Source organism: Podarcis erhardii (genome assembly GCF_964252035.2).
Source record: "Podarcis erhardii genome assembly, chromosome: 5".
Lineage (NCBI taxonomy): Eukaryota > Metazoa > Chordata > Lepidosauria > Squamata > Lacertidae > Podarcis > Podarcis erhardii.
This window is the reverse complement of record NC_138509.1, coordinates 1,567,329-1,581,917: the sequence shown is the minus strand read 5'-3', so window position 1 is coordinate 1,581,917 and position 14,589 is coordinate 1,567,329. Positions and strand designations below refer to the sequence as shown.

General features: G+C 42.7%; 1 protein-coding gene across 6 annotated transcripts in view; it reads right to left on the bottom strand.

Moving 5' to 3' along the window:
• Positions 1-10,878: 10,878 nt before the first annotated feature.
• Positions 10,879-14,589, bottom strand: part of LOC309341701 (potassium voltage-gated channel subfamily KQT member 1-like) — a 370,888-nt gene continuing 367,177 nt past the window's right edge. For all 6 annotated transcript variants that reach the window (XM_081861359.1, XM_081861358.1, XM_081861362.1 and 3 more), the window contains one exon: positions 10,879-13,973. In XM_081861359.1, the coding sequence (XP_081717485.1) occupies positions 13,815-13,973 (159 nt within the window). In that variant the 3' untranslated portion in view covers positions 10,879-13,814. The remainder of the gene's footprint in view (positions 13,974-14,589) is intronic.

Here is a 14,589-nt window from a genome sequence, read left to right as displayed (position 1 = left end):
AGGCCCAGTGGACGATACTGTGGCCGCAGATCCAAACTTGCACAATGGGGGAGGCTGAAGACAAAGAAATGAAAAAGTAGGTAAGTGATAGTGTTCTAAATGTTATTTCGAATGTAACCCTTGTACACATTGGACTTCCAGTGACCTAGCTCCTTGATCCTGTCTGCCAGGAGGCCCATATGGGTGGCCATTGTGGCAACACCGATCCTAAACGAATGTGCGGCGTAATCACTGGATGGGAATCCACATGCATTAATTGCTTTACGTAATACCCGAGTGAACTGGTGTCTCATCAGACGGGACCCATCCTTATGAATAAGCAGAGGGCCAGGTCTGGAGGGGGTGTGTGTCTAAGATATAAGTATTGTCTAGTATCTTTTACTGGGCATGGACCCTGGTGACCAGAAGTTGTGAGCTTGACCAAAGCGCCTCTACCGCTCTGGTCGGCCTTGGATTGACGTTCACACACCATCAAATCTGAGTCGGACAACTGAATGTCCTCCATGAGGAGGCCACGTGTGGTGCCACTTGAGCAAACGTCCGCTACCATCTCACCAACCCTAAAAGCGCCAAAAAAGGTGATAGCATAAGCTGCAGAGAACAACCGAGATTCATATTTGGACCAGCAGACAGACCTAAGCTTCTTGCGAATCTGGCATAGTAGATCAAACGTAATAGGCTTACGACCTTCATTTCTTGAGGGTTGTAGCCTGCTCCAACCCTCGATTGCTTTATGGACAATGAAGTCATAGCATGGGTCAGAGGAGAATATGGATCTGCTAAAAAACGTGATGGCGACCGTGTGAATTCTCAAGGTTTTTGCTACTCATCCCAAGCTATATAGGTATGTTAAGTATTGCAAGACATCATTGGTAGTGGGTGGGATGCTAGGGGAGAGGGCTGAGGCTTTGGACCTGAAATCCATGAAATCACACCACACTTTCTTATAAGACCTGAGCATAGAGGGTGCCACAGAGGCCAATACTCCCTTGATCACTTTGTGGTTCCATAGGTGGTCTGGGAAAGGTTCTGGCAGCCTCTGGGCCCAGGGCGCTAATAATCGGAAACGAACCATCTGAAAACGAGATAGAGCGTCCGCTATGCCACTATTAATGCCTGGGATAAATTTGGCCAAAAAATTGATGTTACACTCAAGGCACAGAGGCACAAATGATCGAAGCAGGTGAGACACCCTCTCGGAACGCAACGACTGTCTTGCCAGTACATTAACCACAGCCTGGTTATTTCGGAATTCCTCGGTCCAAAGGTGGACAGCCACAACTATGGGAAAAAACTCCAAAAAAGTAAGATCCCGAGTGATGGCTTCACCTTGCCAACTATCTGGCCAGCGCTGAGCGCACCATCTACCCTTAAAGAACAGCCCGAACCCCAGTGACCCAGCCGCATCAAATTGGACCTGGAAATCTGAGGCCAAACTAAGGTTGTCTTGCCATATGGAGATCCCATTGTCATGTTGGAGAAATCTAACTCAAATCTCAATATCTGCCTTAACTGACTTTGGAAGCCTAACTCTATGATGGGGTGCTTAAGGCCCGCTGATAACCTAGCCAGGCGAGAGCAAAAGGGGCATCCCGGGGACACCACTCTGCAGGCGAAGTTAAAAATGCCCCAGCAAGGACTGTATCTCCTCGCCCGAAGCCTCGGATGAGCTTGACTCAAAGGAGCTTGATCAAAGGAGGGATATTTTACCGAGCATAGCTCAGGGGGTATTGCATCGTTAACTGAGCCTCCTTTGGGATAAGATAAGTTGTGGATTAACCTGAATTCACCTGGGGCCTTTTTAGGTACAATGCCAAGAGGTGAGAGGTGAAGATTCTGTATGGGGGGGGTACAAAAAGGGGCCCGCCACCCTCCCTACAGCCACCTCTTTTGCAATTTTCTTGTCAGCTACCTTGGGCCTTTCCCTGACAGACTTTTGGTTTGGGGATTCTTTTGCAGTTAGGGAGCCGGTCACTGGAATTCTAAAGCCCTTGGAAAAACCCTTCCAAAAGTAGGATGCTGCCCTTCTGTCTGGATAATAGGCTAAGAGGCTCTGCAATGGGGGGGAGCTTGATCAGCGAAAAGGCTAGGCCCAGAAGATCCCTATCTCCGGTTCCCTGCTGCGGGGGCACCTCTGGAACAGTTTTGATGGGACGCCCGTCCCCCACGAAAGGGCTGTTTTCCTTTATAGCACGCAGAAGCTGGGTGGGCATCTGCACATCTTTCGCACTCGTGTGGGTACATACACGATTGTCTGTTGCAAAGCCCCTTGTTATACTCCCAGCATACCTTGCGTTTTCTTCCTTCCTTGGATCTGACTTTCCGGTCCAAAAAAAATCCTGAGGCTTCTTCTCAATGTAAGGACCAACCTCCACTGACCAAATGCCATTCTCAATTTGATCCCAGCGTGCATTTGGAATCCTAGAAGCCTTTGTACGGAATTTCTTGTCATACCTAATAGCGGCAGCCTCCCCAGAGAGCGAATAGGCTGTTCTAATATTAGATAAGTAAGCCACAAGATGAACAGCTCTTTTAGGATAAGCAGCTACAATCATTCCCATGTAAGCTTGGAAACCATCTAACCAGTTTCCGAAAGTCCTAGGTACCCTGGGATACTTCCCCTTACGTTTGCTGTAAGAAGGCCTCTTCTCACCTCTCCCCAGCTCCTCAGAAGGTGGCACTAAGTGAAACATATCCACAAATTCCCCATTCAAGATCTTGGCCTGCATTTTTGTTGAGAGGTGGTCCCCTGGTATCACATCTGAAGTGGAGTATGTGGAGATGGTGGTATCCTTCACTAGGGCCCCATCTTTCCATTCCTGTGTTCCCCCAATTTTTTTACGGTGGGAATTGGCCCTCCTTGACAACGCCCAGTCCGGGAGCCCTGAAAGCTCCTCCCCTTTTCCCCAATAGGAACCAAGTGAGGTGTCGCTATCATACTCAGAGGAAGTACCTATCTCATCATCTATGTCTCTTGATTTTGACTTGCTTTTCTTGCACATGTGCTTCCTCTTGGAGCGCCTTTTCCTGCCAGCTTATTGTAGGCTCCTCCTCCTCCGGTTGCTGTTGCTCCTCATCATCGCCTGATGAGGTGTCTGATTCCAGGGGCTGAACCCTGGGCTGTGAATTCTGCAAGGCATTGGAAGAATTAGACACAGCAAAGTTATTATTAGGAACAGAAGGCCTCTTGGCCGCAGCACCTGTGGCTGCTGAAAGGGCCTGAGACACCTGTGACCGTTTGCGACGGTTGACTCACCGGAGCTCCAGCCTGTGTGCTTGGACCTGTGAACTGTGAATCAGTAAAGAGGGTGGCTGATATGCCAGGGAGATCATTTGACTGGGTGCGAGGTGGGCTAGCTGGAACTGTATCGGGAATAAGGTCAAGAGAGGAAGAAGACCTAGGAGTTTGGTTAGAAAAATGTTGCTCATAATCATCCATAAAAGATCTGAAAGCATTCAAAAAGTGTGACACAGTCTTCGGATTATTATCCCTCTCACGTGACTCCTGCAATGTACTGCCATTGTTTGCATCCGGGCACTTCGAGGTAGAAGCTGCTTCCCCTGCTGCATGCTTCCGCTTTGGTGCCATGGCAAAATAAATTGTACAAGAGTTACGACAATACTGTTACACAAAGTTATTTGCAGCACAACACAGATGCACCTTTTTTTTAACTTATTTATTTGTTTCTTTATTTCCTTCTTTTTTGTTAATTAATTTATTATTTATTATTTATATATCTATGTATTTGTTGTTTCTATTATGTTATTATTTGTATTAATCTTTCTTTATTTTATTATTTTATTATTACTATTATTTTTTAATTTAATTATTCAATTATTTATTTGTTTATTATTAGTTTTTTTAGTTTTTTATTAATTTATCTATTTATTATTGTTATTACTATTATTTATTGTTAGTATTTATTTATTTATTTATTTATTTATTTGCTCAACCACTATAATTGTGTGTTACTATTAGCTATTGTTGGGAAATGTTGTATTTCTAATCAATTTACTGAGTTGCTGTCAATAATCCTTTTCCTAATAAAGTTCCTTTCGTTTAATTTGTGCGTTGCTAGCACCAGCCACCAGGGGCCCCCGTGGCAATATTAAACTGGATGGGCAATAAGACCTATGGTCAGGAAGCAGGCAAAATTAAAGCTGCTTCTCCCTCAATACAAGGGTTCAATTCCCTGAAAAGGAATTAACTCTGCTAGCCCTGTAGTAAAGAAAGGCCCAGCATAACAATAAAGTAACTGCAGTGCACTTAGGAAAACAACAAGCAGCTGAGCAGGAAGCTGCAGACAATCAAGGGACAAAGCAGCTAGCAGTATATAGCATTCAAACTGCTGGGCAGTTAATTGCAGAGCAATTAAGCGACAATGTAATCAGCAAAGTAGCAATCAAGCTGCTGCCCAGGGGACTGTTGGGCAATTAAGGAACAATGTAGCCAAGGGGTAAGAACTAAAGCCTGGGACCAGGCTTTTGAGGAAATTAGCAGAACCCTGCAACCAGCATAAAACCTGAAATGCTAGCTCTGATTTATAGATCTGATAAAGAGCTAAGTTGCTAGCAAGCTCTGAGCAAGTGAAGACAACCTTTACTTTAACTCTCAAAAATAGCGGCCCCCGTGACTGCCACGTGGTCACAACACCGTATGCAAGGATGAACCCAAAAGTTTAAAAGGATTTTTGCCCAGCAATATGCAGCGGGGATCAGAAAAAACTCTGTGGAACAAGGGCTAAAAGTTTTAATGCTAATCCTGCTTGCTGCAGCCACGCAGCCACTTCAATTGTTGAGCTGCCCACAGCACCCCTGGCAACCTAAATACAGCGAACTAAGCGTAACTGGCAACAGTGCCCTGACCCCTTTTCAACAATGTGGAAATACAGAAAACGCAAAACTAGCAACGAGGAAAGGGCAGCAACAGGTGGGGGGGGTATAAGGGCAAAGGAAACCAGGCCGCTGAGAAGCTGAGCTCCCACACAGGCTACTTCGAGAAACAGGGAAAATATAAACGCCCCCACAGTACCCTCAGCAGCTGGGGGAGGGGTTGAGAAGAGCTGTTCAAAGTGCTTCGCAAACCCTGCCCTTGGCACTTCCGAAGTTTGCAAAGACTTTGCCAGGCAGCCCCAATGTCCAGAGGCCACATCAGATGCAGGGAGTGGTACTGGCCTGCAACCAGGAAACCTTGAAAGGGTAAGCAGACAATTGGGCATTTGGGAAGCACCATGCAAACAACTTTCATGGGTACCTGGTGTGATCATGATGCTAGCTGAATGACAAGTGGGTTATCAAAGTTGTTTATTTATTACTTTTTTATATAGTGTACCACCTTTTCTCCAAGGAGCTCAAGATAGTGTGCATGGTTCCCCCCTCCCTATTTTATCTCACAACAATCCCGTGATGTAGGTTAGGTGAGAGATGACTTCCCTCTGCAACTGAAGAGGACCTGGACCAGGGAGCAGAGAAAGGATAAAGGCGTCAAGTTATCTCTGCAATAGCTCTTTGGATCAGAAACAGATCACTTGCAGAATCTCTCTGTGTGTAAGTTTCCCCATCCTTTAAGAAGGGATTCACCTAGGGACCGCCAGCATTAGGAAGGCTCTCTGGCCAGTCCCTGTGCTGCCAAAAGCGCCACCGCCGCCGTGAGCAGGGGGAAGCCAGGGACACTGAACACAGTGCTCAAGGGGGTTGTGCAAGGCCCCCAGGCCCCCACTCAGCCAACGACCTAGACTGTAGCAGGGATCCAGCGAAGCTCAGAGGGAACCCAGCAGATAATGCAACGGAGCCTCCCCACCCCCCTGCCAAGCACCTGCCAGCCTCTGCTGTCACTGGCAACCACCACTGCAGCCATAGGGATGAGAGGGAGGAGGGGACTGGGAAAGCCAGGCAGGCCCAACCTGGTCCTGACCCGACCTTTCTGGAGACTGGCACGAGGGAAGCGGGCAGGGACACACCTATATGTCAATGTATATGTATATATGTGTGTGATTTAAAAATAAATAAATTATTTTTTTAAAAAAATATTTTTACTATTATTATTTTAATTCCTTTTCCTTACTTTTTTAAAAAATATTTTTAATACATTCTCTAACTCTCTCTTCAATTTTTTTACCTCCATTTTTTCTAACTCTTAAGAATCAAACTGGTGGCATCCAAAAGGGAGCCCTGAACCAAGACAGGCTATGTCCTGAGAACACTGCTTCAGCCCTGACTTCCTTCCTTATTTATTTATTTATTATTTCTCATTTTAAAAAATTAAATAGGAAAATGAAAGAAAGAAAATAGAATAAAATAAAAACCTGATCCCTTTTTTCTTTCTTTTTAGGGGGGAGTCCTCCCCCCATCATCATCTTTTAAAAAACAAACAAAAAAGCTTTTTACTCCATGTTACTATTATTTCTATTGTTATTTTCCCCTTTCTTTTTCTTTTTTCCTTCCCACCTTTCCCTCTCCCTCTTTCCCTTTTCACTTTAAAGAGAATACACACACACAAATACACACACACACACACACACACACACACACACACCTACACGTACATACATAAACCTCCCCACCCACTTTCAATAGTACCCCCCCCCCTTTTGGTGGTCTTTTACCTCATATTATAACTAGAACCACACTGCAATTTTTAATCATTATTTTCTTTCTTTCTTTCTTTCTTTCTTTCTTTCTTTCTTTCTTTCTTTCTTTCTTTCTTTCTTTCTTCTTATTTTACTCTAATCCCCCTTTCTCTTCTTTTTCCTTTTCTTCCTCTCCTTTCTCCCCTTTTGCTTCTGTTTTTGTTGTTGTTGTTCTGTTTCTGAACACACCCTTGCCAGCCTTTACTTTTTAACTCTTTTCTACAAATCCCTAACCCCACCTTCCACCCTTAACTGGACCCCACTCACACTTTTGTGTGTAAACCTTATAGCCAACACAGATGTCACAAAGACGCTTAACTCGTCTCACTGACGACTCCCAAATGACAGGGAGGGTGGCCTGTCCTTAAACAAGGCCCTCTGTGCCAGGTGAGACCCAGGACCAACCGGCTAGACGCCAGATGGTCCAAGATACCCCAAATAAACAGCTATATGAATACATATAGGCTACTTTCTGTAATCTACCACCCATTCTTTAATCCAAGTCTAATTCCAACCCCCCTCTTCCCCCACCCACCACACTCCAGGTCAGCGCAACTTAAAAGATTCGATAGACAATACAAGGTGAGAGACACAGGGCAACCCAGACGAGTTGGCAGGGAATCATCCTATAAAGTAGATAAGCAAGATTAAAAAAGCTTAAAAGCAATTACATTAAAGGGGGGGGGGGTGGGAAACCCTATCAAAAGAAAACACATCACCTCTTATGTAAACACCATGAAACCACACATTGCTTTCCTAGAAGCAGCACACAAGCCAGCCAAAGGAAGCAAACTCCTGAGCGACCCCCGCTTCAGTCAACAGTGGGTTGCACTTGGCTCAGGTACGGTTTCCCGTAACTTATACATTGACCACTAATAATGAACCATACGTTGTAGATATTACTGCACATTTATTATGCTATTTTTGTGATATACAAATGACATGCGAAAACTTGGTATACTTATTTGTATAACATTATTCTTGTTTATAAAACCCAATAAAAATTATTTTTTTAAACAGACGCAAGGTTTACTGTAGGGAAAATATTGGGCTAAATGCTTATTATTTTACAGGAAAAATATGTATTGTTTTATTATATGTATTGTACTATTATTTTACTGGAACATATGTATTGTAAGTTACTGTAACCATTGGGTTAGGTGGCATGGTATTTTATCTTAAGAAAAATATATAAATGAATCTGAGGCCATGCTAGGAATAGGTTTTGTGAGGCATGAAACTGCACGTAGAGGAAACAAAACATTTGAGGCAAATGTCTGCCTTAGACACTCTTTCTTCAAATGATGGTTGCTTCACTAAAATGGAGAGGAAACCCTCACAATCTTGATTGAAGAGACATTAATCATAGAGTGCAAAATCCAATATAAAGGATCAGCATTAATCACAGAGCACAGAGCCCTCTTTTGCTTTCAAAGCTTAAAATGAATTTTGATTCATCCTCCCCCAGGCCCCCCTCCAAAGAAGAGATCAAATGCCATCAGAAGATGCTAAACCTCCATCCAGTCTGCCCCCTCTGAAGCACTAGGGAAAGATGGCAGACACTCTGCGCTCACAGTGACTCAGGAGCCATAATTCACCATCGTAAAGACCAACACGGCATAATGGGTATTTTGGCAAATAAGCTTGTTTTAGATAAGATGGCAATTTCGCTCTTTTATGTCTTATGAGACTGTTTATCACATGGTTGAGAAAACTTATCTAAAACTTATTTAAGGTTGAGTGTTCCCTGGAGGATGGGAAGAATGTATTCTGGGGAAAATAGGGCAACATGAAGTAAAGAATAACTTCAGGCATAAACTGGAATAGTGTAGTGGCAAACAGTGCAAGTGCTGAGCCAGGAAATCCTGAGTTCAAATTTAACCTCAGCCTTGAGCTTGCTGCTGTTGTCCCTCCCAGCCCTTCCCCAGTCCACAGTGGAGGACAAGAAGATTGCTTTATGTTAGGGAGCATTTTACTGAGGTAATTCTTAGGATAATGTATAGGACGAGAACTTCCTGTGTGCTGCATATATCCTTGTTATCATTTTAATTATTACAGTATGGGCACTTGACCTTCACATGAAGCTTATTTTGTGGGTCATAAATTGGTCTAGATTTAGGCCCCATCTGCACTATACATTTAAAGCATCATCATTGTCACTTTAAGGCAGGGGTGATAATATTAAAAGACCCCAGTTCCCCTCACAGAGCTATAATTCCTCAGAGTTCCCTGCAGAGAGGGACTGCATGTTAACCCAGCCTGGGAATTGTGAGAGGAAATGGGAGTTTATGAGGCTCATCTGAGCTTCAGGATTATTGGCCCAATAATTCCTGTGAAATGCTCTTCCAATAGAGATTTGTGCTGACTTTCACGCATTTGCAGAAGACTTTTATTTGCCGCCAGGCTTATGCAGACAATTAAGAAAAACACGCCTGCTAATGGTCAATTAATGATGTTTTAATTATTATGTTGTTCTTACCATATTTTACAGGTTTTAACAGCTTTGAATTTTTTTTATGAATAGCAGTATGCAGGTATTTTTTCTAAATAATAAGCAGGAGCCCTCAAATAGGTGTCACATATTGCTTATAAGCATAATTCAGTGGAAAATTAGGGGTGCAAAAAAATTGCCTTAGAAATTTCGCTCACCGTATGGAACTTTTTTTTTTTGCTTTTGTCAACTTCCCTTATAGGCTTTGCTTCAACAAAAGCATCAAATTCATTTGAATTAGATGAAATTCAATAGGAGCAGTTACAGATAGGTAGCCGTGTTGGTCTGCCATAGTCAAAACAAAATAAAAAATTCCTTCCAGTAGCACCTTAAAGACCAACTAAGTTAGTTCTTGGTATCAGCTTTTGTGTGCATGCACACATGTGTATCTGAAGAAGTGTGCATGCACACGAAAGCTCATACCAAGAACTAACTTAGTTGGTCTTTAAGGTGCTACTGGAAGGAATTTTTTATTTTGTTTCAATAGGAGCAAAATTCTCTAGAAATAAATTAAGACTCTTACTATTGGCCTGGGCTTTTAGCTGGCATGCTTGTAAGGGACCGTACCAGCAGTGAATCCACCACGGGCCTGCCTTCCATTGTCCCCTTCCAGTCATCTTCCTACCCTTTTCACTGTAAGGGTGTGAGGGGTTAAAAATCTGAACCATGTATTCTGTGAATGATGACAAGGTTTCTTCAACCATTTTTGAGCTCAATTTCTGGCTTAAACTTTCTGTAGCTGTTTTTTTCCTTTTACATTTCTCCTCTTCCCGCACCCCATACTGTACTGACATTATTATCTAGATAATAATTTATTTGTTTATTTTTATACCCCACCCTTCTGGCTGGGTTTCCGCAGCCACTCCATGTGACATCTCCATGTGTCCAAGACTACTAAGTTTCTCAAACAGCTGCTTCCCATTGACAGATAGGACTATCCACTTGTCAATCACCTGACATTTTATGTTGTAATGGGGATTCATGCCTGCACGAAAACAGTGTGGGTTTCATCTGGCACTGTATTTAAACAGCGCTGAAAGCAAGCACCATTGCAAAGGAACAGTTGGGAGTGCAATCTAAGCCCATATGATGCTGAATTTAATGTGATGTTGGGTGAGAGAAAGGTGGGCATGAAATTGGAATCATTTAAAACCTGATGGGGAATGGTGCAAACTGCATTTAAGATTCAAAAAAATAGAAAACAAATGACATATTTATGTAGTCTGCATGATACCCTAAGTTCCCTGACAGAAGCAGTTCAAAATTCTTAAAGGAATGTCCATGTAGGAGTTTGCAATGTCCAGAGAAGGTGCAGAAGCTCTCACAGGAGCCACTTTTAGGGACGGATTAGGCACTGCCTTTCTGGGATGCTGCACGCAGTGCTTTTTTTCAGGGGGCACTCAAGGGTACACAGTATTGGCATCTCTATTTTTGTTGTCAAAAAGTGTGGCACTTACTGCAACAACTTCACGGTGAATATTGGCACCTATTTTTTTTAGAAAAAAAGCAATGGCTGTACCTAGAACATCCTGCATCTTAGGCAATGGAAAGGATTGGGCGATACCATGGGTAACTTGGATTTCTCCAGATTGGGGTGGGTAATCTTTTTAGTACAAAAGCCACATGTTCTAGGGAGCGGGGAGTTTCTGCCAGCAGTGAATAATGTAATGTTCTGTGTTTAATGATGTGTAGGCCAGAGAAGTTGATCAAGAAACAGTTTTATTAAAGAACTATGTACAACAGGTCTTCTCTCCTTCAAGTACTATCTCATTCAGGCTTCCAGCCCTTCCTCCCGCTTGCCCTTAATGTTATAGTCACATTTACCATTACAGGTAGGTCCAGAGGCAAAAATGGGTACAGCAAGAGGTGACACTTACCTTTGCAATCAGCTGTGTTCCAGCCATTCTGATGCCAGAGGATTTTTTTACACTTTTACACGCCCATTCTCCATCCAGATAAGCAAGCAGTGCTATTGCAGTCCAGGGACACAATCGACCCAGGCAAGAGCACTCAAGGAGGGTGCCAAGCAGGGTCAGCACTGGCGCCAACTCCAGGGAGCTCTGGGTGCCTGGGCACCCACAAACCTTTTACTGTGGGTGCCCATGGGTGCCTGGCCTCTGCCCCGTACCCCAGTGGCTGCCTCAGTGTGTGGCCCCGTCATGGCAACAACTGCACCAGGAACTGAGTGCCAGAGGTAAGGCGGTGGGGGCAGGTGGGGGTGAGGAGGCCCTGGTCCAGCCACCACCACAGTGCCAGAGCCATTCTGTCATGATGACATGACATATGTGATGTCATCATGTCACATCGCAGCATCAATACAGTACAGCATGCTCCAACGTTGGCCCAAGTCAGCACCCTTGAGGGTCCATGAAGAGTATGGCTCGAGGAGTGTGGGATGCAGCTCGGGGAGCATAATGAAGTCCAGGTGGAGAGGCCGTGGAGGCCACATTTGGCCTCTAGGCCTGAAGTTCCTCACCCCACTACAGGATTTTTCACACATGTGCATGCATGTCACATTGCTTTGCTACACTGGATTATTCCACCCTTGACAAACAGCAACTGTATGTGTGAACTGAGTCCATGGGAAAGCATTGTACTTGAGCCAATGTGATTGTTCTGTCTAAGATGGAGTCACATCTGGGAGGAGACATTTCATGTGCAAGCCATCTTTTAATGTTGCAATCATGCTAACTAGCTGGAAAATTCCAAGAGAAACTCTATGCCAAAAGGAATGTCTAAAGAGGCTTTAATAAACACGAACACTTTCCAGTTGAGGCATGCTATTTACATTATTTCCCAATTGGTTCATTTGAATTCTTTTCTGAAGTACAAGATACTTTATTACATAGGCAATGTACAGATCATGGACATTTCAAAAAAACAATACTTTAGCATTCAATAAACAATCAAAGTTACATTAAAAGTGCAACAATTTTTATATGTACAAAACTCATTTATTTGCATAACAGCTAGTGTCCATCTGCATCATGTCCATTCAAAAAAATTAAAATGCCCTCCTCCTCCCAAAGCAATAAATCAATAAATAAATCAATCAATAAATAAATCTCCATATCCACAATTTAAGTTTGCAAATATTGTTGCTGAAAAGCAATGGCTTCAATGTGCCTGTGACAATCAAGCCAACTTCCCATGGAATGTGCAACAACAAGGGTATAGACCTGTGTTGATTTATGATGTATAAATAATGCACTTGCAATACATTACAGTGATTCAGATCTGTACTGCTGCTTGAACATTTGAATGGGCAACACAACTACAATTTGGATCTACTCAGGTTTGAATTTCACTGCTGATTTTTTAAAAATGGAGGAACATGATGGGCAATAGGCTGAAACATGAGGGTCAATTGTATAGACAACGTGAAACCATGACCTGTCCTTTGAATGAAAAACATGAAACACAAGTCTGGATACTAGTGTGAATGCAATATGCAAAAATAATAATTCAACATTGTCTTTTGAATGTGGAATGAGATGCACAGTTGTAAATAATATGCATGTGAAACAGAATAATGATTTGGATCCACTTTACAAAAATCATGTGACACCAGATGGTAGGAAGGCAGAAACATCGGCAGAAAGAAAATGTCAGGTTTTCCTTTAGTCTCACTTATGAATGAAAATTAACTTTATAAATGGGAATTCGTGCAGCTTACAGGTATTAAAATATTTGTATTCAAAGCACCATTGCTCTTCATTTCAACATGTTTCTGTCTCATTGCAAACACTGTTTCCTAATAATAGCATAGGTTCTTCCTTTAGTTCCCTTGATGTGTTACACATTTTTCCTCGGTTCCACAGAGTATGGCTGTCAATAACTTGCTAATCAAAAGGTTGAAAATATAAATTTAAGGTGTTTTCTACTCCTCCACCTTGTGGAAAACAGGAATTTTCCACAAAGGAGTATATTCATCTCACTGAAAACCAGCTGGAAAACTCAAAACTATGAAAGGTAGTGGGGAAATTAAAGGGGAATTCACACTACTACTGTTCTTGGGTAATGCCATATTACGCATGTGTATGGTTCAACACATTTTATACATATATTCTGAAAAATCTGGTGTCTTGTGTTGAGGTAATGTCTTAACCATTCACTAGATTAGGATCCTTTGCTTGAAAACTGTAGCAGAGTTAGCTCACTACTAGAAAACAAGGCTTGTCAATCCAGGGCTTTGTTTGAGCCAGGACTTGCCTATGGCATGTTTTCAATGTTGTGGATCAACTCTGGAATACACATGAGCAGATGAAACTGCCTCTGAGCAAGTACAGAGTGCATTTCCCTCATCAGTGAGTGCTAATGTCCTCAGATGAATAATAAGAGGAAGAATGTCCAGATCAGAAGACAAGCCTTGACATCTCTTTTTGTAGGAATGAACTCATCCTAACATACAGAGTTGACTAATATTATTTCTTGGTGAAGCCTCTCTCTCAAACAAGTTTCTTACCTCTGTTCCTTCTGAGCGTCACCACATCCTGTTGGTTCCATTTGATGAAATGAAGGAAGACAGGATGAGGAAGGTGTTAGGTTTAAAAGAAGGGCATGTGGGAAGGTGCCTTGTGTCTTACTCTTTCTGTTCATGGATCCATTTAATCAGTTGCAAACTTGGATCTCAACACCAACTACAGCTATTTATGAAAGAATGAGAAAGATGGTGCAATACTGTTGAGTTGTTTTCACATCTTACGGCTCAGCGGAGGTGAGCCTGATGAAGACCGCAACCGCCTAGCTCTAGGGGTAGCTGAAGATGATGTCCAGTCTGCTGATTGCTGCTTGATAAATTGAGCCTCAAGAGCATTCAGGATGTCATTCAGCTTTTGGTCAATCTGTGTGACCTGTTGTGAAACCAGAAAGTATATAGTTTACCACATATGCAGTTGTGGGCTATGATTATACTACAGTGTAGCTGTAATGCCGTTTTTATCCCCAAATCCTTGGAATTGTAGATTGGTTAGGGCACTCAAAATCTGTACTTTGCATTAGGTTAGGTTGTAGTGCGCATATTACCTTAGTTGTAACCAGCAAAATGTACTTTCTTGGGCAGCACAAGTAAGAACTCAGAGATGAGACATTTTAATAGGTGGGATTGCAAATCATGAGCATACATCTTGATTCTTGAGGGTATTTTGCTTTGTTACTGCTATAGCGAAATTAAAAACCCTTTTAACAATGAATAGCATCAACTTATACTTCATTTGGCATTGCAAAAGACTTCTACAATAAGGCTTTGGTGTGATATGTATTTATTTAAATGTAATAAATCAATTTTTAAAATAAGATGATTAACAAGCTAAACAATGGTTGACAGCACACAAATAGTTTCAAAAGAACACTTGGTAGCTAATTTCTTACATAGGTAAAGGGACCCCTGACCGTTAAGTCCAGTCGCGGACGACTCTGGGGTTGTGGCGCGCATCTCACTTTACTGGCCGAGGGAACCGGCGTTTTTCC